This window comes from Bubalus bubalis, chromosome 18 (genome assembly GCF_019923935.1).
Source record: "Bubalus bubalis isolate 160015118507 breed Murrah chromosome 18, NDDB_SH_1, whole genome shotgun sequence".
Taxonomy (NCBI): Eukaryota; Metazoa; Chordata; class Mammalia; order Artiodactyla; family Bovidae; genus Bubalus; species Bubalus bubalis.
The window spans coordinates 49,043,899-49,070,712 of record NC_059174.1 but is presented as its reverse complement, the minus strand read 5'-3'; the positions used below and the strand labels follow the sequence as shown (position 1 = coordinate 49,070,712).

Here is a 26,814-nt window from a genome sequence, read left to right as displayed (position 1 = left end):
GCCATGAGTTGCCGAAGATCACACAGCCAGGACACGGCTGAGCTGGGATTTGAAACCACATTAACTGGGAGAGAGAGTGGAAAGAGTTTATATTTAGGGGCCCCAGGAACCAGCAGGGCCATGCCTGGGCCTGGAAGCCAGGGAATAGTGTTGGTAGGAGGCTAGTCTCCCATGGTACTAGCAACCTGTCAACCCCAGGATCAGGGCTCACAGTGGAGGTCTCAGCCCAGGTGAGGAAGAGCAGCTGTCTAGGCTTCTCCTCTGTGGCTCCCACCCCCTGGCGGGTGGATGTGGCTGGGAGAAGGGGATGTTTGTTTCCCCACCACCCACCCCCTGGTGATGTCATACCTCGGCAGCCAATGGCTGGGGTCTCCCCCTCCTCCCCCTCCCCATTCCTTTTCCCCCCCAGCCTGGGACCAGGACTGAGCAGACTGACCGGGACCTGGGAGCTCTCGAGGTGTCTGGAGGCCTAGTGGTAAGAGATCAGCCAGCCAGTTCCCATCCTGGCCAAGCTAAGAAGCTGTGGGAATGAGACCCAGGATCTTGGGAGGGTCTGAGAGGGTGCCTGGAGCTCAGGAGGCTGCAAGGTGTAGGAGTTAAAGGTACAGACTTTGAAACCAGACTCTGGGTTCAAATCCCAATGTTCTCTTCTTTCTGGCTGTGTCGCTTTGGGCAAGACACTGCATTCATTGTGCCTCTGCTTTCTCACCTCTAAAATGGGCTGATGGGACTTCCCCGGTGGTCCAGTCTTTCTGTGCTTCCACTGCAGGGGCACAGGTTCCATCCTCGCTGGGGAAGTTTCGCCTATCTCAAAGTGCAGCCAAGAAAAAGGCAGGGGGGCGGGAGGAGCTGATGGAAGCCACCTCACAGGGCTGACAGGAGAGTAAATGAATGGCTGCTTATAAAGAGTTGGGGGTGGGACAGGCTTTTTGGTCCCTGGAATAGAGCACTGGGGAGGCAGTGCTGATCTTGTTGGTTGGAGGCTGGTGCCCAAGCTGGATCTTGTCCCTCACCCAAAGTTCCTCTTTGGTAGGGGAGGAAAGTGGGGTCACTGTGGGCAAAGGCTGGATATGAGACACTAAGATACTCAGCCCCCTGCTTCCCACACACAACTGCCTTCAGAGACTAGTTTCTATTACTTGAGCTCTTATACTGTATACTCCGAATATTCTAAGCACCTGCTGTTATCTCCTAATTCCTCAAAGCCACTGTTACTGGCTCCATTTTACAGAGGAAGAAACTGAGGCCCTGAGAGGTGAAATTCAAACCTTGCCCAGTATTCAAACCAGAGGAGTGCTGGAGCTGGGCCTAAATGAGGCACCCAGAGGCCACTGCCAGAATGCCTCCCCCTCCACATCACTAGATGGCCTCAGATGATATTTGGGGGCCTGGATGAGTCAGGTCAACCCCTCACCACCCGCCCCCCCCTGCTCCGCCACTGCAAGGGCTCCAGGTCACTCTTCGGGGTGGCTGAGGCTGTGAGTGGGGACAATTCTTAAGTGATGTTGGTGCCAGGCATGGGTGAGTGGAAGAAGGTACAGTGAGGCAAAGCTGGGGGCTTCCTCAGCAGGCCCAAAGCTCAGCTGAAGGGCTCAGGGTACAAATGACACCCAGAAGGGCAGGAGTGACATCTTAAATGAGCATCTGAGTTGTGACTTCCCCAGGGAGGTGTTGTTAGGATTTAATGAGCCCAGGCAGGGAAGAATCTTTGCACATAGTGAATGCTCAAGAAAGGGGATTCTCAGAATTCTGGAAGCTCAGGAATGGATCAGGAAAGTGCCGCAGGAGCTCAAGAAGTCGGCAGTTAGCCTCTGGAGAGTACTGCCTAGCCTTGATTCCCCAGGGAAGCCGCATTAGAGCTTCCCCTAACACAGGTCAGGCCCGCCCCCGGGTACCTCCCTACCCCTCCTTCCCCTGCCTAGTGGGACAGCCAGAGCTGGGAACAGAGAGTGCCCGGGGTTGTGGGGTAGCTGGTTGGGGGGGGGCTTCCTTCCGAAGCTGCTCCCACCCAATCCCACCCCAGGAGCTGGGTACGTGGCTCAGGAAGGGCACAGTTGGGCTAAATATAACCTGGGCTGGGCAGCCGTCCCGGGCAGGGATGGAGAAACTGGTCACTCTCTCTCTTGCCCCCACCCTGGCTGGGTTTCCGGTGCCAGCTTCTGGGTGTGACCTTCTCTGGCTTGTCCTGGACAGGGCGCTTGTGGCCCTGGAGATCCTCCCCTCCGTCTCTATCTCCTGCAAGTACCAGGCTTCTCTCACCCACAGCTCAGGACACTACCTTGTATCAGGGACTAAGAGTTAGCTTTTCAGACTGGGGCTCAAGTCCCAACTCCATCACTGTGATATCCCACACATCTCTCTCTTTTTTTTTGGCCATGCCCCATGGCTTGTGAATGGGATTCCCCGATGGCTCAGTGGTAAAGAATCTGTCCACCAATGCAGGAGCTACAGGAGATGCAGGTTCAATCCCTGAGTCAGGAAGATCCCCTGAAGGAGGAAATGGCAACCCACTCCAGTATTCTTGCCTGGAGAATCCCATGGACAGAGGAGCCTGGTGAGCTACTGTTCATGGGATTGCAAAGTTGGCTCCATCTTAGCGACTAAACAACAACAACGTGGCTTGTGGGATCTTTGTTCCCTGACCAGGGATTGAACCTGGGCCCTGGCACTGGACTGCCAGGGAACTCCCTGTGATAGCCCATCTCTTAACCCACATTTACTCATCAGTAAAATGGGGTACCATGAGGCCACAGCCATAAAGTGTCTGCCTGGCCCAGTGTTGGCACTGAGTCGCTCTAAAAACACGTTTCTGGCACCCTTGATCACCTCTGCCAGCCCAACTTCTGCCTCAACTGTTTTGCTGCCTAGGCCTCCTCCAGTGCTGAGTCACCAGTGCAAGTTAAGGTGCAGAGTTGGGGGTCAAGGGCACGGGTCCTAGCTGTATGACCCCAGACGGGTCACTTTCCCTCTCTGAGCCCCAGTTTCCAACCCTAAAATAGCCTCCACATCCAGAGTGATTTCAAGGCCTAAGGGGGCCAGCATAAGGCCCAGTCTAGAGGAAATAACCCGGATGTGGGTGTCAAGCCTGCTGGGAGGGCCTGGGGGCTCACAGGGGAGGCCAGGGAAGGACATGGAGAGCCAGAGAGGAGCCTTCTGACACCGGGGGGTTGTGGTGGCGGAGGGAAGACAACCAGTGGAGTGGGTACAGCTGGAGCATGAGGGGGTCTCTGTGTCCTCTGTCTCAGCCAGTGGTGGGCTATGAAGGGCCTTTGTGTGGCTGGGGGTGGGTGGGCAGGGGTGGAATGTGACTGAGCACAGCAGATGGGCCATTGTTTGAGGGAATGTGCCGCGTGAGGCCTGACCTTTCCCTGTGGAGTGGGGGTTGGTGGGTTGGCATGCCAGGTGGGGGCCAGGAGGACAAGGCTTGGAGGAGGGACAGGATCAATCTCCCTTCCCCCAGGAGGGTCTGTCGGCGGAGACCCCAGCTCTGCCTCTTTCTCACTGGGCCGTGTGACCTTGAATGAAGTTCTTGGCCTCTCTCCGGGGTTAGGGTTTTCTGCAGTGAGGTGGGAAGTGAAGGTCTTAGCCTAGGACTGGCAAAGAGTTACCACACAGTGCCCATTAGTTATTAGCATCTGTAGAAGCAGCTGGAGCTTTCAGACAAGTTAAAAGTCCTGGCTAGGCCATCTGTGACTCAGGTGAGTAACTTTCCTCCTCCCAGTCTCAGATGTCTTCTCTGTAACAAACTCAATAATTTTATTTTTTGGCCACACTCTTCAGCATGTGGGACCCAAGTTCTCTGGCCACAGATCAAACCTGTGCCCCCTGCATTGGAAGGGTGTGGTCTTAACCACTGAACCACCAGGGAAGTCCCATGCCCAATAACTGTATTGATCTCACCAGGGTGTTCTGAAGTCCACATACCCTGACCCCTGTGGGATATTTGAAACAAGATCAGGACCACAGGAGGTTCTTAGTGATAATCATGGCAAGTGCTTATGAAGTGCCTACCAGGTGCCCAGCACTGTATATTTACAAATACAGGTGACGCTCTAACCAGCCCTGGGAGGTAGGTGCTCTCATTCTCCCCATTTTATAGATGGGGAAACTGAGGCACAGAGAGGTGAGCTGATTTGCCTACCTGGCAAGTAGAGGCAATGGTTTTACAGTGAATTTGGCCCCCTTGGTCAGCCGAGGTGGTTAACATAGGGATGGTGCTGTCAGAAAGGCCTAGGAGTTATTCCTGGCTATACTACTGCTTCCTGTCTAGCCACATCACCTTGGATTAAGGTTTTTGGAGCTTCAGGTTTCCCACCTGCACTTTGGGGACAGAGCACCCTTTCTTATCCCCAAGCCATGCAGCAGGCTATGGAATCTTAGTTCCCCAAACAGGGACGAAACCCTTGCCCCCTGCAATGGAAGCGTGGAGTCCTAACCACTGGACTACCAGGGAACCTGTGGGGATAGAGTAATGACAGAGTGCAGGAAGGGTCAGACACTCAGGAATCATCAGTAGGGTCAGCGACAGTAATGCTCATGTTATTCTTCTTAGAGCCCCGGACCCAGAAGGCTCAAGGAGCTGGAGGTGACCCTGAGGTGAGCACTGGCTGGTGCCACATGCCCCTCCCTGCCCTTTCCTGGCCTGCCTGGAGCCTCCTGACCTGGTCTCTCCCTGGCAGGCAGCAAGACCCCAGAGGAAAGGCGCAAGCCCTGCAGACGACTGTGCGCCACCCCGGGCTGGGCTCCTGTTAGGAGGGGGTGCTTGTGCTCAGGCAGCGGTGAGAGGACATCTGGGATTGGGGTGGGGGGGCCCTTCTCCCCGTCTCATACCCACCCTGACCTCTCCCTTTAAGCCCGGCCTTCTCCCCCATCTTCCCCTGGATAGCCTCAAGCCTGCATCCCTGACCCCACAGGCTCAGAGGCAGCTGCTCCATGCAGAACTGAAGCTGGTCCTACAGCAGAAGGGAGAGAGGAAACCGGAGGAGCCGGGGGCTCAGGGGACTCCCAGCAGCACCATGGAGGCCAGGAGCCGGAGTGCCGAGGTGAGTACCCTTCAAAGGGGACCTGCGGGGCCTTGGTGAGGGGCACTGAGTAGGGTGGCACTGAGGCACTTCTTGGCTTCTCTGCCTCAGTCTTCCCATCTGTGAAATGGAGACAGCAACAGAGACTGTTATAGGTCACTGTGAGGGAAAGAGAAATTAACATTCATGATGTGCTTAAGACAGTACCTGACACAGACTAAGATTCCAAGAAGCTAATTCATTGAGCATGGTGGTGGTTTAGTCTCTAAGTCATGTCCAACTCTTGCAACCCCATGGACTGTAGTCCACCAGGCTCCTCTGTCCATGGGATTTCCTAGTCAAGAACACTGGACTGGCTTGCAGTTCCCTTCTCCATGGGATCTTTCTGACCCAGGAATTGAACCCATGTCTCCTACATTGCAGGTGAATTCTTCACCGACTGAGCTACAAGGGATAGGATCATACTGGAATTCTGTTAATACTAAGCTAAAGAAAATAGAGTAGAAAGCCTCTTCATTAGAAGAGGCAGAATGGTGCAGGGGGTAAGACATGGCCTTTGGACCTATGGGCTTACATCCCAGTCCTACCACTTCAGCTGTACAACCCTGAACAGACGACCTGACCTTTCAAACCCTCAGTTTCACCATCGGTGAAATGGGGCAATGGTCCCCATCTCTGAGGGTGGTGAGGACTCACACTTGTCATTTGCCCAGGGCCTGGTACCTGGCCTCCCTGAATGTGAGCAGCTTTCACTGTCATGGAGACAGAGCATAGCACTGACTGCATCCTACTGGATGCCAAGCATACAGTGGGTCTCCTTTTATAGCAGCCAAGCTGAGGCTGAGGGGTGGCAGACACGGGGTAACATGCACAGAGGTCCCTGCCTACAGGACAGCTTATGGGCTCTGAGGTCACACCCCCGAGGCTGAGGCCCCATCCCTGAACTGCCTGTGTATTATCAGGCAGTCACTTCACTTCTCTGGACCTTTGTGTCCTCCTCTGTCACTGCCCAAGCTGTGTGGAGGATGAAATGAGACACCACACATAAAATACTTGGCCCAGGGCCTAAGGATGGTGGTGATGGTCATGCTTTTCCCTGTTGCCCCTACCGCAACTCTTCCTACCCCTTCTCACCATGTTCTGCCCAGCGCTCTAGTCCCGGGGCCACTGCTGTGGAGCATCTGGGCAAATTTGCTTTCCCTTCTCCAAGTCCTGGGCTCAGTTCTGGGCTCAACGCCAGTCTGTGCCAGCCTCAAGACACTGCCCATTACAGTATCCCCTCACATCTCTGTTGCTTCAATCACAATCAGAGATTCCTTCCATATACCCATGTCACCCAACTTTACAGGAGGGAAATGGGCCCAGAGAGGGCACAGTTCTCCTCTAGAGACACACAGCAGAGTGCATTCCTGGACGCGTTGTGAAACTGAGGTCTTTCACTGTCTCTTCTGGGAAGCCTGGATGTGGATCCCACAGTGCACTGCTGGGCCAGGGCCAGGTCAGCACCATTTACAGTAAATACCAGGCATACCACGTCTGCCAGTCCACCCCTCATTACCCACGCACGGCCGCTCTTCACTAGATTCCCTCTCCAATGGGCGTTATGCAGGGCTTGGGGTCACAGAGTACACAATAGGACAGTCACACATATTCAAGCCTTCAAGGAGGCCAGGCCCACCCCCACCCCTTCATACCGCACCCTTTCTTCGGGACCCCATCCTCAATTCCACCCCTATTCTGCCGTTGTTAAAGCCCCTCCCCATAATTCAAGCCCGTCCATAGACTACGGGTCCCTTCCGCGCCTCCACGGACACACTCTAGCCACACCCCTTGCCTATCTTTGGCCGCTCCTCTCCGGCCACTGTCCTCTATCCGGTCGCGCTCCAACCCCTAACCCCGCCTCCGAACTGACCACGCCCCCTTGGCAAACAGCCCCGCCCTCACTATCAGGCCCGCCTCTCAGGTTCAACTCAGGTTCCCTCTGGATTCCCCATCCCATCCCTCCTCTATAATACCGCCCCTCGCCCCGCCTCTCCCGACTGCGGCCTTCGGGGCTCCCCCAGGCCAGTGAGCCGGGAGACCCATTGAACTCTTCCGTGGTCTCAGCGAGCCGCCCTCGCGCTCACTTAAAGGGGAGATGCCGGCGAGAGTGGGCCCACACGACCGGCTTGAGCCCCGCCTGGGCGCCTGTGCCCTGAGGACCCGGTTAAGAGCTGCTTTTAAGCGCGATGGCGGGCTCTGGGCGAGGTCCGGCCCCAGCGCGCCATGGCGACCCCTCGCCGCTCTCCACAGGAGCTGAGGCGGGCGGAGTTGGTGGAGATCATCGTGGAGACAGAGGCGCAGACCGGGGTCAGCGGCATCAACGTAGCGGGAGGCGGCAAGGAAGGAATCTTCGTCCGCGACCTGCGTGAGGACTCGCCAGCGGCCAGGAGCCTCAGCCTACAGGAAGGTGGGAGGGGTGCGGGCATGGGGTGGGGCCTTCCTGCGGGGGCGGGAATCTGCCCTAGGGCCCGGGGCCGGGAGGCGGGGTTAAGGGCTAGGGGCGGGGCTTTGTGTGTCTTGGTTTCGTGGTTGCTCAGATACCGGCTCTGGAGGTTCATTGTCTCCCAAATCTGCAGTTAACTATCTTGTCATCTTTCTGTGACCTGGTTTTCTCACCTCCAAAATGGGACTTACTCTAGTACATACCTCATAGGGTTATTATGTGGATTAAATGACTCAATATTTGAAAACACAGCATGTAACTTAAGTGGCACATGGTAAGCACTATATAAGTGCTAGTTATAGTTTGGTTGTTGGGGCTGAAGAAAAGAGGCGGAGTTAACAACTTGGAGGGAGTGGCGAAGAGAGCTTAGTAAGGGATATTTTAAGTAACATGGATGAGGTTGATGATTTATTCATGCAACAACTATTTACTGAGTGCCTTCTATTTCCAGATGTTATTCTGGGTGCTTGGGCTACTGCTGTGAACAAAACAGACAACACTCTCTGCGCCTATGAAGCTTACATTCTAGTGAGGAGAGACATGTTTAAGCAAAATCTGTGAAATACAGAGTACATTATATGTACATAATTCATGGAAACATAATGTAAAATATTTAGTACATTAGAAGGCCATGTATGCTTATGGAAGCTAGGAAGGAAGCTTTTTTAAGCTTTTTAAGTAGGCTGAACCAGGAAGGGCAGAAAGGCCTGAAGGAGGTGAGGGAATGAGCTCTGTGGCCATCTGGAAAAGCATTCCAGGCAGAGAGAACCAGTGCATCTGCCCCAAGATGGGCGAGTGCCTGGTTTGTTGGAGGAACAGCAAGGAAGCCAGTGTGAATGGAGCAGAGTTAGTGAAGAGTAGAGTAAGAGATGAGGTCAAAGAGGTAAGAGAACGGGTAGTTTTTCGAGGGCTTAATGGACCATGGGGAGGACTTTGATTTTTAATCAGAAGTTGTGAGTGAAGAAAGAACATAAATTGACCATATTGAAATGCTGTATTAGCAGTAGACTGTAGGGGGCAGGATGGGGAGCAGGGAAAAAGTCTCCCGTGATTATCCAGGTAAGAGACTGGTGATTTGTTGTTGTTCACTAGCCAGGGGAAGGGATAAACAGAGAGTTTGGAATCGACGTGTACACAGTGCTATATTTAAAATATTAACAGATAACCAAAAAGGACCTACTTTATAGTACAGGGAACTGACTCTTTGTGACCCTATGGATGTGAGAGCCGACTCATTGGAAAAGACCCTGATGCTGGGAAAGATTGAAGGCAAAAGGAGAAGGGGACAGCAGAGGGTGAGATGGTTAGATAGCATCACTAACTCAGTGGACATGGATTTGAGCAAACTCTGGGAGTTAGTGGAGGACAGGGATTGGTGCTACTTGGAGCCAAAAGAGTGTTATTGGAGGTGAAGACAAGGGTTTGGATTCTGGATATAATCTGAAGGAAGAGTCTTCTGGACTGGATATGGGATTGTTGGAAAGAGAGGGGTAAAGGATGTGTCCAGGAATTCTTGGCCTGAGAATGGAGTTGGTAGCCCCACAAATGGGAAACCCTGGGGCTGGAGCGTGTTTGGAGAAAGACCAGGAGTACAGTTTGGACCTGTCAAATGAGAGCTGTACACCAAGGCGGAGATGTGAAGGGATATGTGAATCTAGGATGGATGTGGGGAGTGCTGGGCTGGAGAGACACAGTTGGGAGTTGTCAGTATCTTTAAACTCCTGAATCTGGGTGAGCTTCCCTAAGGGATAAGTAGTATGGAAAAGAGGAGAGGTCCAAGGCCTGAGCAGGCTCTCTGGGACTCTGTGTCTTTAAGAGGTCTGGGAGATAGGAGGAATCATCCCTGGAGGCTGAGAAGAAGCCCCCAGGGAGGTTCCAGAGGGTTGGGCACCCTGGAAGCCAAGCCGAGCAAGTAGATGAAAGAGAGAGAGTGAAGCTGGGTCTCAAGCAGGGGTTTAAGTGGATGAAGTCTGGGACTTTACTGCTGGACTTAGCAGCTACACAGAGGTCACTGTATGAGACCTTGAGAGACCAGTTCGAGGCTCTGGGAGGGGGGTGTCAAAAGTATGATTGGAGAAGTGAAAATAACGCAGTCAGACAACTCCATGAATTGTGCTGTTAAAGTGAACAGATAAGTGGGGCAGAAGTTCCAGAAAGAGTGAGGTCAAGGCAACCTTTCTTAAAAAAAAAAAAGAGTTATTTTTGGCTGTGCTGAGTCTTCTGTGCCTTTTGAGGGCTTTCTCTAGTTGCGGCAGTGTGGGCTACTCTTCACTGCAGTATGTGGGTCTCTAGTTGCAGTGGCTTCTTCTGTTGCAAACACAGGCCATAGGCGCAAGGGCGTCGGTGGTTGCAGCACATGGACTCAGTAGTTGTGGCACAGGGGCTTAGTTGTTCCGAGCCTTGTGGAATCTTCCTGGACCAGGGATCGAACCCATGTCCCCTGCATTGGCGGGCCAATTCTTATCCACTGAGCCACCAGGGAAGTCCAAGACAACCTTTCTTATGGGTGAAAGAGTGATATGTTCTTTTCTGATGACAATATGTAGAAGAGAAGGACAAATTGATGATGATGTAGGGAGCAAGAGGAGAATTGCTGCAGTGTGTCCCTGAAAAGGTGGTGGAGAGATTGACCCGAGCTAGGAGTGGGGTTGGTTTATCCCTAGGACAGATGGAGAGTAGAGAAAATCGCCACAGGACCAGGGAGGGTGAGTAATTGGGTGGGGGCTTCTGGAAGTTTTCTTCTGACTGTTTCTCAGTAAAAGAAAGCAAAATCAGTGTTTGAAGTGTGAGGTTCGGGGAGGGGAGTAGAAAGGGGAGAGGTGCGGCAAATGGGCTTGGATTTGCTCTGAGGGAGGCAGGGCTAAAGCCTAGGCCGCGGCTTTCTCTAAGTGTCAGAACCTCAAACAGGGAAGAACTTTGCGTCTCAGTATCCTGTGCTCTTGGAGAAGGGCATGGCAACCCACTCCAGCATTCTTGCCTGGAGAATCCCATGGACAGAGGAGCCTGTCAGGCCACAGTCCCATAGGGTTGTAAAAAGTTGGACACAACTGAAGCGATCGAGCACGCACTGCACGCGGGTATAGGCGGGGCTCCAGGGAAGTGGGCGGGACCAGGCCTGGGCGGGGCCGGACGATGCCCACGCCTTGCCCACCTCCACCTGGCCTACAGGGGACCAGCTGCTGAGCGCCAGAGTGTTCTTCGAGAACTTCAAGTACGAGGACGCGCTCCGCCTGCTGCAATGCGCCGAGCCTTACAAGGTCTCCTTCTGCCTGAAGCGCACTGTACCCACCGGGGACCTGGCCCTACGGCCCGGGACCGTGGCCGGCTACGAGATCAAGGGCCCGCGGGCCAAGGTGGCCAAGCTGGTACGCGTGCTTAGCCCGGCCCCGGCCCTGGACTGCCCCAGCGATCCTGTCTCTGCGCCGTGAGCCCCATTGCCCCACACCTGTGGGCCAGCCTTGCCCTCTGTCTCATCACTAACCCAGCGCTAATCCCATCCACTGCCTCCTGTTCTCTGCCCCTAAACTCCTCCCTGGGGAGGGGGACCCACCCACCCAAACCAGGATCCTCACCCACCAGGGGTCCTGAACCAGAGAGGCCAGGTTCAGTCAAGCCAAAGGGTGGCTCACTTACTGCTGAGTGACCCTGGAGGAACTTCTTTACCTCCTTGGGCCTCAGTTTCCCCATCTCTAAAGTGAGGGTATTGGGGAAAATGGTGGACGAGGAGCCAGAAGTCTTGGGTCACAGTTTATACACCCCTGGTGATGCACTGTAAGAGTCTAGATTAAAGTCTTTGCCTTCCTGGACAGTCATGGTGACATGACAGGCAGGAAGTGGGGATGGTGCTTTGGAGACAAGATGCTCCATCCAACACATACCCATCCTGGTGAAATGACTGCATGGGGCTTTCCCCCTGTCCACCCTAGGCCTCCCACTGTCCCACCGCCTCCTGCCTCTCTCCTCTCTCCCCAGAACATCCAGAGTCTGTCCCCTGTGAAGAAGAAGAAGATGGTGATGCCCGGGGCCCTGGGGGCCCCTGCAGACCTGGCCCCTGTTGACGTCGAATTCTCCTTTCCCAAGTTCTCCCGTCTGCGTCGAGGCCTCAAAGCCGAGGCTGTCGAGGGTCCTGTCCCAGCTGCCCCCACCCGCCGGCGCCTCCAGCTGCCTCGGCTGCGGGTCCGAGAAGTGGCCGAAGAGGCCCAGGTAGCCAGGCTGGCGGCCGCCGCTCCTCCCCCCCGGAAGGCCAAAGCAGAGGCCGAGGTGGCAGCAGGACCCCGTTTCACAGCTCCCCAAGTGGAGTTGGTTGGGCCCCGGCTGCCAGGTGCCGAGGTGGGTGTCCCCCAGGTCCCAACCCCCAAGGGGGAGGCGGCCCCTGCCGTGGAGCCTGCGGCTGTAGGGATCCAGGTCCCCCAAGTGGAGCTGCCCTCCTTGCCCTCGCTACCTGCTCTGCCCACACTTCCCTGCCTGGAGACCCGGGAAGGGGCTCTGGCAGTGACGGTGCCCACCCTGGACGTAGCAGCACCTACAGTGGGGGTGGACCTGGCCTTGCCTGGTGCAGAGGTGGAACCCCGAGGCGAGGTGCCTGAGGTGGCCCTGAAGATGCCCCGCCTCAGTTTCCCTCGCTTTGGGGCCCGAGCAAAGGAAGCTGCTGAGGCCAAGGTGAAGGGGCCCAAGCTTCGAATGCCCACCTTCGGGCTCTCTCTCCTGGAGCCCCGGCCTGCTGTCCCCGAAGCTCCCGAGAGCAAGCTGAAGCTGCCCACCATCAAGATTCCCTCCTTTGGTATCGGGGTCTCGCCGCCAGAGGTCAAGGTGCCCAAGGGGCCTGAGGTGAAGCCCCCCAAGGTCCCAGAGGTCAAGCTCCCCAAAATGCCTGAGCCAGTCCTTCCAGAGGTGCGACTCCCAGAAGTGGAGCTCCCGAAGGTGTCAGAGATGAAGCTTCCGAAGGTGCCAGAGATGGCCGTGCCTGAGGTGAGACTTCCAGAGGTGCAGCTGCCAAAAGTCCCAGAGATGAAGTTGCCAAAGGTGCCGGAGATGGCTGTGCCCGAAGTGCGTCTCCCAGAAGTACAGCTGCCGAAAGTCCCAGAGATGAAACTCCCTGAGGTGAAGCTCCCAAAGGTGCCGGAGATGGCCGTGCCAGAAGTGCGTCTCCCAGAAGTGCAGCTGCCGAAAGTCCCAGAGATGAAGCTGCCGAAGGTGCCCGAGATGAAATGCCCGGAAATGAAACTCCCGAAGGTGCCGGAGATGGCCGTGCCGGAAGTGCGACTCCCAGAGGTGCAGTTGCCGAAAGTCCCCGAGGTGAAACTCCCCGAGGTGAAACTTCCCGAGGTGAAGCTCCCTAAGGTGCCAGAAATGGCCGTGCCGGAAGTGCATCTCCCAGAGGTGCAGCTGCCGAAAGTCTCAGAGATGAAGGTCCCCGAGGTGAAACTCCCCGAGGTGAAGCTCCCGGAGATAAAACTCCCCAAGGTGCCGGAAATGGTCGTGCCGGACGTCCACCTCCCACAAGTGCATCTGCCAAAGGTGTCAGAGATGCGGCTGCCAGAAGTCCAGGCGCCCAAGGTCCCGGAGGTGCATCTGCCGAAGGCACCAGAAGTGAAGCTGCCCAAGGCTCCAGAGGCGCAGCTAAAAGCTGCCAGGGTAGAGGAGGCGGAGGGCATGGACTTCGGCTTCAAGATGCCCAAGATGACCTTGCCCAAGCTAGGGAGGGCGGAGTCCCCATCTCGGGGCAAGCCGGGTGAGGCAGGCGCTGAGGTCTCAGGGAAGCTGGTGACACCTCCCTGTCTGCAGCCAGAGGTGGGCAGCGAGGCTCGTGTGGGTGTCCCCTCTCTCACACTGCCCTCGGTGGAGCTAGACCTGCCGGGGGCCCTGGGCCTGGAGGGGCAGGCCGTGGCCGCCGAAGTGGGCAAAGGGGAGCAGGCAGAAGCAGCTGGGGTCGGGGAAGTTGCTTTCCGGTTGCCTTCCGTGGAGATCGTCACCCCACAGCTGCCCACACTGGAGGAAGGGCAGGCAGAGGTGACAGAGGCGAAAGTCAAGCTCTCCTCCAAGTTCTCCCTGCCCAAGTTTGGACTCTCGGGGCCAAAGGTGACCAAACCAGAGGCTGAGGGGGCAGGACGAGCTGCCAAGCTGAAGGTGTCCAAGTTCCCCATCTCACTCCCCAGGGCTCGGGTGGGGACCGAGGTGGAGGCCAAGGGTACAGAGGAGGCAGGTCTGCTGCCTGCCCTCGACCTGTCCATCCCGCAGCTAAGCCTGGATTCCCATCTGCCCACGGGCAAGGCAGAGGTGGCCGGGGCCAATATCAAGCTCAAGGGGCCCAAGTTCGGCCTGCCCAAGTTTGGGGTCAGGGGCCGGGACACTGAGGCAGGAGAACTAGTGCCAGGGGCGGCTGAGCTGGAGGGCAAGAGCAGGGGTTGGGATGGGAAGGTGAAGATGCCCAAGCTGAAGATGCCCTCCTTTGGGCTGGCTCGAGGGAAGGAAGCAGACATCTCGGGTGGGCGAGTCAGCCCCGGGGAAAAGCCAGAGTCCACAGCTGTGCAACTTAAGATCCCCGAGGTGGAACTGGTTACTCTGGGGGCCCAGGAGGAGGGGCGGGTAGAGGAGGAGGCAGCTGGCAGCCGAGGACGGCTCGCAGGCCTGCAAGTGTCCCCAGCCAAGCAGGTGGGCACTGAGGCCCAGGACGGGGGGCTAAGGATGCCGCTGGGCATCTCCCTGCCCCAGGTGGAGCTCACCGGCTTTAGGGAGGCCACCCCGGGCCAGCAGGCTGAGAGTTCGGCCCCTCCAGCAGAGGGCACAGCAGGCTACAGGGTCCACGTGCCTCAAGTGACCTTGGCTCTACCTGGAGCCCAGGCGGCGGGTGGCGAGCTGTTGGTGGGCGAGGGTGTCTTCAAGATGCCCTCCGTGACAGTGCCCCAGCTTGAGCTGGATGTGGGGCTGAGCCGAGAGGTGCAGGATGGGGAGGCTGCCACCAGTGAGGGTGGGCTGAAGCTGAAGGTGCCTACGCTGGGGGCTAGAGCTGGGGCTGGGGCTGAGGGGCCGGACGACCAGTCCGCAGGGGCAGAGCGCACCTTCCACCTCTCCCTGCCTGATGTGGAGCTCTCCCCACCCGCCGTGGGCACCCACGCTGAGTACCAGGTGGCAGAGGGCGAGGGAGATGCTGGACACAAGCTCAAGGTGCGGCTGCCCCGGTTTGGCCTGGCACGGGCCAAGGAGGGGGCTGAGGAAGGTGAGAAGGCCAAGAGCCCGAAACTCAAGCTGCCCCGCGTGGGCTTCAGCCAGAGCGAGGCGGTCAGTGGGGAAGGCTCCCCCAGCCCCGAGGAGGAGGACGCGGAGGGCGGCGGGGAAGGGGCCTCCGGGCACCGAGGTCGCGTCCGAGTCCGCTTGCCCCGTGTGGGCCTGGCTGCCCCTTCCAAGGCCTCCCGGGGGCAGGAGGGCGAGGCAGCGCCCAAGTCTCCCAGCGGGGAGAAGTCACCCAAGTTCCGCTTCCCCCGGGTGTCCCTAAGCCCCAAGACCCGGGGCGGGAGCGGGGACCAGGATGAGGGTGGATTCCGGGTGCGGCTGCCCAGCGTGGGGTTTTCCGAGACGGGCCCTCCAGGCCCCACGAGGATGGAGGGGGCTCAGGCTGCCGTCATCTGAAAACCCCTGAGCAGAGGGAGACCCCCGCCCCCGCCCCCGTCTCATCTTTCCCACCCCCCACCCCTTGTTCTGTGTGTGAGTTAACTAGCACTAACCCTCAGAAGGCTGGGAGGTGGGCGACTGACCAGGGCAGGGCCAGGGTGGCCGTGCCTGGCTCTTTGGCAGGAGTGCCTATGTCTTGCCAAGTCATGTGAATAAAATAATCCAGAGGTGGCTCTGTGTGGGGTCTCCTCTGTGTGCTCGCGTTGCAGGGGTGGAGTGTGGGGGGTGGGGGGTGGGCCAGAGAAAGGGGTCCCTTGAGGTCTGGCCTGAAGGGGTCCTCTGTGCAGGGAGACAGCCCAGAGTCAGGAAGGCCTTGGTGTGGGCCTGGTGGGAGGGGGGCTGTCCTAGTCCTTCAAAATTCCCAGGGGCCTCTGAGCTGGGGAAGTGCCCCAGCAGAGCCCAGGGACCCCTGTGCTGGAGACTCCACATGTCCTTTGGGGGCCCCTCCTGCCAGGACAACCCCAGGAGCCCTAAGGGCAGAAAATGCTTGCTACCCCCTGCCCTCTGCTGGCTGCCTCCGCACCCTTACTCTCCCTTTCCGGCCTGGCTGGTTTGACTACCGGTCCACCCCTGCCCTACCCAGGGAGGCCTTTCCCGGCCCCCTCTCCAAGCTCCCAGGTTCAGAACCTCCACCCCATGACACCTTAGGACTAAGTCCCAGGATTGCCAGCCCATATTGGGGCTGGGCCTCTGCTCCCAGGGACCCCTCCCCACTCAGGATCTAAGGCCCCACCAGGGTCCCCATTTCACCGAGATGCCCCAGGTAAGCTGTCCAGGTGCGACTCTCCCGATGATGCAGCTATAACCGCCACTCTACTCTCGTCACGTCTCCACCCTCCCATTCTAGAGGAAGAAGGGCTGTGCCTTTGAGTTGTCCCAATGAGTATGCGTGTGCGCCTGCTCAGTCACTTAGTCGTGTCCGACTCTTTGTGACCCCATGGACTGTGGCCTGCCAGGCTCCTCTGTCCGTGGGATTCTCCAGCCAAGTATACTGGAGCTGGTTGCCATTTCCTCCTCCAGGGGATCTGCCCGACCCAGGGGTCAAACCCGTGTCTCCTGCCTTGGCAGGTGGATTCTTAACCACTAGTGCCCCCTGGGAAGCCCTGGGTTGTCCCAGTCTCCTCACTTAATCCATCACCTTCTTCCTTCAAGCTGACACCCCTTGGGTCACTACCCATCACATGCTTCCTCTTCATCCCCACCAAACGTAGCATGAGATACCTATATTCCTGGTGCACACCCCTTGCCCAGCCCCCTAGCATTTGGGGGCTTTCCTCCCACCACGGTTGACTGTCAGTGTCCTCAGTCCATGGTCACGTTCAGGGCTGCTTCTGTCTCCTATGTTCTGACTTCTCAGGATTCCTTCCTCCTTTCTGAATACTCTCTTCTCTCTCCTACCTCCTCCATCTCCCTCAGGCCCCTTGGGTCCTCAGGGCTCCTCCCAGGCCCTCATCCACCTCCTCACCCTCCTTGGGCCCCATCACCCTTCCCCCGGCTTCCACTCCTCACCTCTGTGCTGACAATTCTCAAAGTCTCTCCTGGGTCCACATGGGCCTCCAGTGCCTGTCTGCATCTCTGCACACCTCCCCTGGCATCTCCTGGACACTAGGAAGCAGTGACTGGTGGTTCAGAGCTTGGCTCTAGAACACACTGCTCAGGGTCAAAGCCTGCCTCTGGCACCCACCTGAGTGACCTTGGGCATTTTTTAAACTTCTTTTGGCCTCTATTTTTTCTTCTATAAAATGGAAGTATTAAGTTGCATACTGTAGGGACTTCCCTGGTGGTCCCGTGGTTAAGACTCTGCACTCCCAATGCAGGGGCCCAAGTTCGATCCCTGGTCAAGGAATAAGCTTCTGCATGTCACAGCTAAGATCCGGCGCAGCCAAATAAATTAAAAAAAATAAAAGATGCATATTGTGGGGAATTCCCTGGTGGCCTAGAGATTAGGGTTTTGGGCTTTCACTGCTGTGCCCCAAGTTCAGTCTCTGGTTAGGGAGCTGAGATCCCACAAGCCAGGCAGCATGACCAAAAAAAACCATACATACATATATATATATATATATATATATAGTGTAAGGATCAGAGAAGGCTTCTAAAGCATTCAATATGTGTTTTAATGTTTCAGTGTTAAACTTCCTAAAGTCTGCTCCCCTGAACTGCCAATCCATGTTTCCGTCCCATTGTTATCCAGGCCAGAGCCCTGGGCCCTGTCCTGCACGGCTCCTTCCTTTGCCCATAACCGGCCAGTCCCTTGGCAGGTCCTCCTGGCCTCCTGAGTGTCCCATCCACCTGCCTCCCCCGCCTCTCCCACCTGGACTCTGCTGCAGGCTGGGGGCTTCCACTCTTGCCCCCTCCAATCCACTCTTCTTCACACAGTAGCTTTCTGACACTCAAAATCTGACCCTGGGGAGTTCCCTGATGGCCTAGTGGTTAGCATTTGTCTCTGTCACTGCTGTGGCCTGGGTCTGATCCCTGGTCGGGGAATTGAGATCCTGCAAGCTTTGAGGCCAAAATTTAAAAATAAGTAACTAAATAAAATTTTCAACCTGCCTTTTTCACTCAAAGTCCTCCTGTGGCTCCCCAGGGCCCTCAGTTGTTGGTGTCTAGTCACCAAGTCGTGTCCGACTCTTTTGTGACCCCATGGACTGTAGCCCGCCAAGCTCCTCTGTCCATGGCATTTCCCAGGCAAGAATGCTAGAGTGGGTTGCCATTCCCTTGTCCAGGGGATTTTTCCAACCCAGGGATCGAACCCACTTCTCTTGCATTGGCAGGTGGATTATTTACCAGAGCCGCCAGGGAAGGCCAGTGCTCTCAGAACAAGGTCCAGACTCCTTAGCCTGGCACTCAAGATCCTTTGCAACCTGGCCTCGCTTTATTCACGCTGCCCCCTCTCCAGGGCAGCCACAGGCAGGGGCAGGGGTTTTCTGAACACAGACACACCCACAAATCCCCCAGCTTGGGAAGCCTGCAGCTCCTTACCTCTGTTTAGGAATGTCCCATTGCTCTCTGCCCAAGGCCCATGTTCAGGGTCCCTTCTCTTTCGACCTTTCACCTCTCCAGCCTCTCCAGGGTTCCGCCCCTGGGCGGGGGAGGGGGGGGCCCTACCTGGCACCCCACCCCCCCATTCCAGCCAGGGGCTAAGGTCTCCAACAACAGAACCAGAGCCACTCAGCAACGCTGGAACCCATTCGGGGGGGCCTGGGGCCCCTCATCCCAAGCCAGGAGGGCTTTGGGGGAGGGGTGCGGCCCCTGGCAGACTCACTGTGTGGCCCAGGGGTCTGGGGGTTGCCAGGGAGGTGGGGGCGAACCTTGCAGGGCAAGGCACGAGTGCGGTCCTCTTTGCCCCACTGTGGGGGCCTTGGGGCCAGTGTCGGGGCAGGAGGCCTCGGAGGCAGAGCCCGCGGAGCAGGGGTGGCGGCAGGCCGACGTTCAGAGGCAGGGACACCATGGCCACCATCCAGTCGGAGACTGACTGCTACGACATCATCGAGGTGCTGGGCAAGGGCACTTTCGGGGAGGTGGCCAAGGGCTGGCGGCGAAGCACAGGCGAGATGGTGGCCATCAAGATCCTGAAGAATGACGCCTACCGTAACCGGATCATCAAGAACGAGCTGAAGCTGCTGCGCTGCATGCGGGGCCTGGACCCCGAGGAGGCCCACATCATCCGCTTCCTCGAGTTCTTCCACGACGCCCTCAAGTTCTACCTGGTCTTCGAGCTGCTGGAGCAAAACCTTTTCGAATTCCAGAAGGAGAACAACTTCGCGCCCCTCCCCGCCCGCCACATCCGCACGGTCACCCTGCAGGTGCTCCGGGCCCTGGCCAGGCTCAAGGAACTAGCCATCATCCATGCTGATCTCAAGCCCGAGAACATCATGCTGGTGGACCAGACCCGCTGTCCCTTCAGGGTCAAGGTGAGTGTGCCATCCCAGGGCAGCAGGTCCCCTGCTCCTGTTCCTCACCCAGCTTCCCCCAGCCCTGGGGTCTCTCCTTGACTCTGAGGTCTCCCTGGGTCCCACCTCCCCCCCGAGGTCTCTCCCTCCTTGTCCACAATGGTTCTGCCCACCTCCTGGCTCTGAAATTCCTCTCTTCCCCCATCCCAGTCCTGAGGTCTCCCCATCCTTGTTCCATTCTTATCTCAGCTCCTCTGTCCTGCTCCCATCCCTGCGACGTTCTAGTGGGGGAGACAGTGAAAGTGAAAGTGTTAGTCGCTCAGTCATGTCCAGCTTTTTGTGACCCCATGGACTGTAGCCTGCCAGGCTCCTCTGTCCATGGGATTTTCCAGGCAAGAATACTGGAGTGGGTTGCCATTTCCTTCTCCAGAGGATCTTCCCAACCCAGGGATCGAACCTGGGTCTCCTGCATTGCAGGCAGATTCTTTCCCATCTGAGTTCTAGTGGGGGAGATAGAGTCTCCAAGATAAATGAGAAAATAAGATATGTGAACAAGAAGGAGACAAGATGAAATCAGGAGGAGAAGGATGTGGGGTGGTGATGAGTGAAACTTTAGGTTCTGTGGTCAGGGAGGCCTCCCTGAGAAGGTGACATTTGAGGGAAAGTTTGAAAGAAGGAGGGAGCTGTGTTGACATCTGGGGGAAAGCATCTGGGTAGAAGGAGCAGCCAGTGCAAAGGCCCTGAGGCAGGAGTAAGTATACCAAAGTGTGAAACTGAAGGTGTTTATCGCTTCTCGGCCTTTAGGCTAAGATCGAGTGTAAAAGTGTTAGTCGCTCAGTCCTGTCTGACTGTTTGTGACCCTATGGACTGTAGCCTGCCAGTCTCCCTTGTCCATGGGATATTTTCAGGCAAGAATACTGGAGTGGGTTGCCATATCCTTCTCCAGGGGATCTTCCCAACCCAGGGATTGAACCTGGGTCTCTTGCATTGCAGGCAGATTCTTTACCATCTTATATATAAATGCATATGTACAAGTATGTGTGTTTGAGGAGCAGTGAGGAGGCCAGCGTGGCTGGAGCAGAGTGACTGAGGAGAAGAGGGAGGAAACGAGACCAGGGAGGGGATGGGGCGGTGGCATACGGGGCCTTTAGGGTGGAAGCCCTGGAGGATCCTGGGCTGAGGAGGGGGTATAGTCTAACGCAGGTGCTCACGGGCTCCCTCTGGCTGCAGGAAGGGAACTGAGTGAGGGGCCTGAGCAGAGAGAGAGTGTGACTGCCCCCGGTCCAGGTGGGTGGGGTTGTGGGAGGAAGAGATGTGTGTTGGGGGGTGGGGGGTTCCGGGTAGATGTTGTTTCTTCTGGTCACCCCCATCGGCTGGCGGGAATCTTAGTTCCCTGGCCAGGGATTGAACCTGGGCCGCGGCACTGAAAGCTCGGAGTCCTAACCACTGGGCCACCAGGGGAGTCCCTCAGGGTAGATTTTAGAACAGGTTATTGTACGGCAGAAACCAACACCACGTTGTAAAGCAGTTTTTCACCAATTAAAAAAATTATTAAAAAAAAGATTTTAGAACAGGATTTGCTGGTAGATCTGATGTGATGTGTGAGAGAGGAAGTGAGGGAGGCCGAAAGCCTATTGGCCTGAGTGGCTGGAAGGACAACGGCAGGATCCTTCATCGTGAGTTTGTTCATCGGTATGTTCTGAGCGCCTGCTCTGGGCCTGGCCCTGCGCTGGGCACACAGGTGCCTCCTGTGAGCTGTCGCAGGTCCCTGGACTCCCCCATCCCCACTCTGACCCTTCTGTCTGCTTCCAGGTTTGTTACTCTCCGATGATGGGTCTGAACTAAGAGCCTTGTGAGGGCAGGGCCAGGGGCGTTTTGGTCACTTCTGTGTGTTTAGCATCTCCCAGCATAGCACCTTGGTGGAGTCAGTGCTAAATGAACGTCAGAGACACAGGGAGATACAGAGTCAGGAAAAGGCAGATCATTCTGCCCCAACAGATGGAGGGAGAGAGACCCCAGGAAGGAGAGATTTCCGCAAATAGAGCAGGAGACAAACGGGACAGAACCACAACACCTGGTCTGCGTTGGCAGCCCCGCCTCGTTTGTGGAATGAGTGAATGAATGAATGAATTCCGTGAAGGCTGACTGAATGATCGGGGTCATCCACACTTTCTGGGATTCAGGCCTCAGCAGTCTGTGTTCCAGGTCCAGATCAATAACCATTTGGGGTAACACTGCCTTCTGCAGATAGACGGTAAGGGATGGCTGAATGAAAAGCAGAATAACTCGGGGAGGGAAACTGAGGGAGAGGCTGAGATATGGTCACAGAGATTCAGAGTAAAAATGGCAGATGGCTCCCCCGGAGGCATGGCAAGACACAAGGGTTTTCCGTCATTCACAATGTGACTTCGACAGGTGTTCATCGAGCACCTGTATGAACCAAGGGCCGGGGTGGGTGTCAGCAATGCTTGATGGTGAAAGAAGAGGACCTGAGTTTCAGGGTGGTGTCCTTCTAGTGGGCCTGAGAGAGACAGAGACGAGAGATACCAACAAGCAACAAGGAGGCAAAGAAAAGAGAGAGACACCAACCTGACAAGAGACAGAAAGAAAGAGAATGACAGGGATAAAAAAGTCAGTTCATACATTCATTCACTCTCTCCTGGGCCCCCACCATGTGCCAGGCACTGTTCCAGCCATCTAGGGATGCAGCAGCAAATAGATAAAATCCTTGCCCTCGTGGGACTGATGTCCTCGTTGGATAGAAAAGCAATGAACTCCATACAAAAGTAAAATATATGGTATGTGAAATGGTGTTAAGAGCTATGGAGAGGGACTTCCCTGTGATCCAGTGGCTAAGACTCAGGGCTCCCAGTGCAGGGGGCCCGGATCTAGCTCCTGGTCAGGGAACTAGATCTCACATGCCACAACTGAAAGACCTCCTGTGCTCTGCAACTAAGACCCGATTCAGCCAAAAAAAAAAAAAGAGCTATGGAGAAAAACAGGGCTAGGGAGGTAAGTGCGGCTTCCAAGGTGGGGCTAGTGGTAAAGAACTCTCCTGCCAATACGGGAGACATGAGACTGGGGTTTGATTCTTAGGTTGGGAAGATCCCCTGGAGGAGGGCATGGCAGCCCACTCCAGTATTCTTGCCTGCAGAATCCCATGGACAGAGGAGCCTGGCGCGCTACAGACCATGGGAGTCGCAGAGTCAGATATGACTGAGCGACTTAACGCGCACACAGGGAGGTGGGTGAGAAGGGTGGGGTGTGCTGTTTTTGATAGGATGGTCAGCAGAGGGCTCCCTGAGAAGGTGACATTTAAATAAAGACTTGAGGTGAGGGAGGCAGCCACGTGGACATCCAGAGGAAGAGCAAGCTAGGCCCACGGAACAGCCAGGGTAAAGGCCCTGAGCTGTGAGTGTGGCTGGGTTGTTCAAGGATTGCAAGAGACTGGTGTAGCTGGTGCTGCGTGACCATGGGGAGGGGACGAGGCAGATTGTCGGAGTCTTGAGGGCCAAGGGATGAAGGCTCCAGCTCTTATCACAGGATGTGGTAAAGCCGCAGGAAAATTCTGAGTAGGAGAGTGACGTGGTCTGACTCAGATGGTCACAGGATATTTGGGGCTGCCTGTGAGAATCAGATTGGAGAGCTGGCGGGGTGGGGTGAGGGTGGGCAGGGGAGGAACAGGGAGACCAGCAAGGAGGCCCTGACGTTAGTCTGGTGTGTTAGTCGCTCAGTCGTGGCCGATTCTTTTGCGACCTCATGGGCTGTTGCCGCCAGGTTCCTCTGCCCATGGAATTCTCCAGGCAAGAATACTGGAGTTGGTTGCCACTTCCTTCTGCATTTTCTTCCCCAGTAGCCTAGGTGGGGGCTGAAGGAAGACAGGACCAGGGTGGGGGCTGAGAATGGGACACAGAGTGAGCAGAAGAGAAAGTGGATGGAGTCAGGAAGATTTGCTGATGGACAAGGCATGGGCGAGAGAGAATGAGACAGAGGTTAACCCCCAGGGGCATATGTTCTAGTGGAGACAAAGATCGAGAGACCAGCACACAAACCAGAAACAAGGGCTGGAGGAAAGAGGGACATAAAGAAGAGACCAAGATTCAGAGGTGCAGCACTAGACAGTCAAGTGGCAGATGCTGAAGGACCCCACCGAGAGACGCCAGGGGAGGCTCATATGGGCTACCCCTGCCCACCTGCCTCCCTCCTCCTGCCAGGTGATCGACTTTGGCTCGGCCAGCATATTCAGCGAGGTGCGTTACGTCAAGGAACCCTACATCCAGTCCCGCTTCTACCGGGCCCCTGAGATTCTACTGGGGCTGCCCTTCTGCGAGAAGGTGGACGTGTGGTCCCTGGGCTGCGTCATGGCCGAGCTGCACCTGGGCTGGCCCCTCTACCCGGGCAACAATGAGTATGACCAGGTGCGTTACATCTGTGAGACACAGGGCCTGCCCAAGCCCCACCTGCTGCATGCCGCCCGCAAGGCCCACCACTTCTTCAAGCGCAACCCGCACCCCGACGCCGCCAACCCCTGGCAGCTGAAGTCCTCGGCTGACTACCTGGCTGAGACCAAGGTAGGGGGGACAGGTGGGGGCGAGGGCAGTCAGTGTGAGCAGTCTGCTGCACCCAGAAGAAAAAAAATCTAGGTTAGATCTCAGAGAGGACCGGAAGCTTGGCAGGGGGGCGGGATGCAGGCTGTGGGAGTTGTTACAGCAAGATGGATCTGAGTGAGACCCTGGGTGGGACTGGAAGTCAGGGCAGCCACCTCTGCAGCCAAAATCATCAGAGTTGTGCAGCAAGAGTCTGGATGAGACAGCAGAGAGGACTGGAAGTCTGGGCCAGTCCTGTGGGAGCTGTCATAGGAAGAGAGGGGTCTGGGTGAGACCAAAGGTGGGACTGAAGTACCCGGCAGACCTTAATAACCCCTGGGAGAATGGTCTGGGCTTGACTCGTTGGAGGCCTGAGGGCTGGGATCAGACGTGGGGATCAGCTGTGGCAGCCAGAGGGGTCAGCATTTGATTCCAAAGGAGGCAGCCCTTCTGCTCGTTGCTGGCAGAGGCTGCACCCGTGGCTCAGGGAAGGACTGGAGGGCTGGGGCAAGAGCCAGCTCAGGTCAGTGAGAGCCCTGGGTTAAACAGGAGGACCACAGGTCACGGTCAGCCGTTCTTCCTGCAGCAGTAGGCGGGGTCTGGCTGAGATTAGAGGGGGCTTCTCTTGGTCGGGAGCAAGTGTGACCTTCCCAGCAGTAAGAGAGCACCAAGTCAGATCCCAGGCAGAACTGGAAGTCAGGGTTCCCGTGTGCAGACTTCATAGCCACGAGAGAGCTCTGGGCCAGACTGGAGGGCCGACTGGAAACTAGGGTGGGGGGTCAGATGTGGGCCCCTCAGCAGGAGACCCTGGGACCAGAACTCCGTGCCCACCCCTGCCGGACCCCATGTCCCACCAGGTGCGCCCACTGGAGCGCCGTAAGTACATGCTCAAGTCACTGGACCAGATCGAGACAGTGAATGGCATCGGGGTGGCCAGTCGGCTGACCTTCCCGGACCGCGAGGTGCTGGCGGAGCACGCCGATCTCAAGAGCATGGTGGAGCTGATCAAGCGCATGCTGACCTGGGAGTCGCACGAACGGATCAGCCCCAGCGCCGCCCTGCGCCACCCCTTCGTGTCCATGCAGCAGCTGCACAGCGCCCACGAAACCACCCGCTACTACCAGCTCTCGCTGCGCAGCTGCCGCCTGTCCCTGCAGGTGGAGGGCAAGCCACCCACGTCGGTCTTGGCCGCCGCGGAAGATGGGCCCCCCTACTACCGTCTGGCCGAGGAGGAGGCGGCCATGGGCCTGGGCAGCACGGGGGGCAGCGGGCCCTTCTTCCGAGAGAAGGCCCCCAGCATGCAGAGGGCCATCGATCAGCTGGACGACCTGAGCCTGCAGGAGGTGGGGCGTGGGCTCTGGGGCGAGACTCATGCCGATGTGGTCCCCGACGTGCTGGCCCCACTCAAGGCCGCCGCTGTGGGCCGCCGGCTGCCCGAGTCCAGCCCTGAGCCCATCCTGGCCTTCTACGGCACCCGCCTGGTGGGCCGCCACAAGGTCCGCAAGGCACCGGCAGGCTCCAAGTCTGACTCCAACTTCAGCAACCTGATCCGGCTGAGCCAGGCCTCACCTGAGGACGACGCCCCGTGCAGGGCCAGCGGCTGGGCAGAAGGAGAGCACCTTGGGGCCTCTGCCGAGCCGCCTGTCATCCCACAGCGTGACGGGGATGGGCCGGACATCAAGGACATGACCATGGATGCTGAGGTGAGCTGGGTGAGGGTGGGGGGGCAGCCAGGGTGCAGGTGATTCTGGGGTTGGGGCACAGGGAACCAGCCTGGCCTCCCACACATCTGAGTGGCCTGTAGTTGGTTCAAGGTCCAACACACACTACTAGCCCACCCTCGGGATGTGATGAGGCTCAGCAAACACTAAGACACTCATGTGACAAGGTTCAGCAAACATGAACCCATATTCAGGCTGTGTAAAAACTCAGAACATCGTAATCCACATGTGGGAACTGATAAAAGGCCCAGGACTCTGAACAAGACCATAGCACAGCTCACCCACCTCCAGGAAGATGGGACAGAGGCTCAGCAAACACTCCTTCAGGACACATTAAGGTCTCAGCACACACCATTTAAGCCTCCAAAATGTCGAGAGGGTTCAGGATGTACAAAATTGTCCTCAGGAAGTCACAAGGAAGCAGTTGGGACCGAAGGAGTCCACGAGCGGGCAGGCTGGCTGTTTCCAGGGTGGAGGTGGGACGTGGGGAGGGGGCTTCCTGGGTGATGCCCATCTCTGCTCCTGCCCAACAGAGTCCAGGCCCTGAGCTCTTCGACCCCAACAGCTGTCCTGGGGAATGGCTGAGTGAGCCAGACTGGACACTGGAGGGCCTCAGGGGGCCACGGGTTCAGGGGCTACCCCCACGCCACGCCCACCCACATGGTCCACCCCGGGCCACCAGCTTTCTGCAGCACGTCGGCGGGCACCACTGATAGGTGACCCCACCCCTGCCCATCGCTGGGGGCTGTGCTGACGGGGCTGGCAACCCCTTCCTCAGAGCTATCCCCTGAACCGACAAATTATTCTTACAGAAAGATAGTTATCCAGAAATTCCCCATCCCCCCCGCTGCCCACGGTGCATGTCTGCACACAAACCCCAAACACAGAAGGGTTTCGGGGTCTGACCTGTGGCCCCCTGGGCCAGAGGGATGCAAGAAGGGGGGGCTTCACCCCACTGGCCCTGAGCACGCCCTTGGCCCTGCCGCCTCTGTTTATTTTAATAAAGAACTGTTCAGCAGTATTGCCCCATGCCTGTTCTCCTTGCCTGAGGCCTGAATGGGCATGGGGGGCGGGGTTCAGAGGGGACCCAGGCGCTGCTCTCCAGTGCTGCACCCAGTCCACCACAGGCTCAGGCTGGAGCCTGCACTCAGCACACTGCCCCCTCCCTTGAACACGCCGGGTGCCTGGCATGCAAGAATTCACCAACAGAACATGCTCAGCATTCAGTAGGTGCCAACCTGAGCTGGCCAGATGCCCAGTTCTCATTGTTTGTTGACCTGTCCTTGCCACAGGTGACGGGCTTGGCATGCACATATCCATGCTCGGGACATGCGAAACGTTAAGTTCACGCTCAGTACCCACGCCAGTGTCCAGACGTGCGAGTCCACCCTCAGTCCACGCTATCAGCGGCAGTGGCTTGGCACGTGCTCATGTGGCTCGGGT

The 26,814-nt window shown here is 57.1% G+C and overlaps 2 protein-coding genes across 4 annotated transcripts in view; both read left to right on the top strand.

Moving 5' to 3' along the window:
* Positions 1–392: 392 nt before the first annotated feature.
* PRX (periaxin) lies at positions 393–15,345 on the top strand. 2 transcript variants are annotated; one of them, XM_006050056.4, is made up of 7 exons: positions 393–475; positions 4,553–4,596; positions 4,680–4,778; positions 4,914–5,042; positions 7,314–7,470; positions 10,675–10,871; positions 11,479–15,345. In XM_006050056.4, the coding sequence occupies exons 4-7, from the start codon at positions 5,016–5,018 to the stop codon at positions 15,130–15,132; spliced, it is 4,035 nt and encodes a 1,344-aa protein (XP_006050118.2). In that variant the 5' UTR covers positions 393–475; positions 4,553–4,596; positions 4,680–4,778; positions 4,914–5,015; the 3' UTR covers positions 15,133–15,345. The 2 variants fall into 2 exon arrangements, with proteins under 2 accessions (XP_006050118.2, XP_044788276.1); XM_044932341.2 differs by lacking the exons at positions 393–475; positions 4,553–4,596; positions 4,680–4,778; positions 4,914–5,042; positions 10,675–10,871 and having other exon boundaries at positions 7,332–7,470.
* A 2,508-nt stretch (positions 15,346–17,853) lies between these two features.
* The window catches only part of HIPK4 (homeodomain interacting protein kinase 4), a 16,920-nt gene continuing 7,959 nt past the window's right edge, over positions 17,854–26,814 (top strand). Inside the window, exons 1-4 of one of the 2 annotated variants that reach the window (XM_006050055.4) lie at positions 18,425–19,085; positions 23,279–23,635; positions 24,508–25,353; positions 25,905–26,392. In XM_006050055.4, coding sequence (XP_006050117.3) covers positions 18,621–19,085; positions 23,279–23,635; positions 24,508–25,353; positions 25,905–26,084 — 1,848 coding nt within the window. In that variant the 5' untranslated portion in view covers positions 18,425–18,620 and the 3' untranslated portion in view covers positions 26,085–26,392. Of the gene's footprint in view, positions 19,086–23,278; positions 23,636–24,507; positions 25,354–25,904; positions 26,393–26,814 lie in introns of those variants that run through there. The other variant, XR_006546470.2, reaches the window with a different exon arrangement.

Bases quoted from the DNA above. Each gene is read 5' to 3' on its own strand.
- PRX (XM_006050056.4), top strand. From the start codon at position 5,016: ATGGAGGCCAGGAGCCGGAGTGCCGAG. The intron at 5,043-7,313 runs GTGAGTACCCTT...CGCTCTCCACAG, and splicing joins CCAGGAGCCGGAGTGCCGAG to GAGCTGAGGCGGGCGGAGTT. The intron at 10,872-11,478 runs GTACGCGTGCTT...CTCTCTCCCCAG, and splicing joins GGGCCAAGGTGGCCAAGCTG to AACATCCAGAGTCTGTCCCC.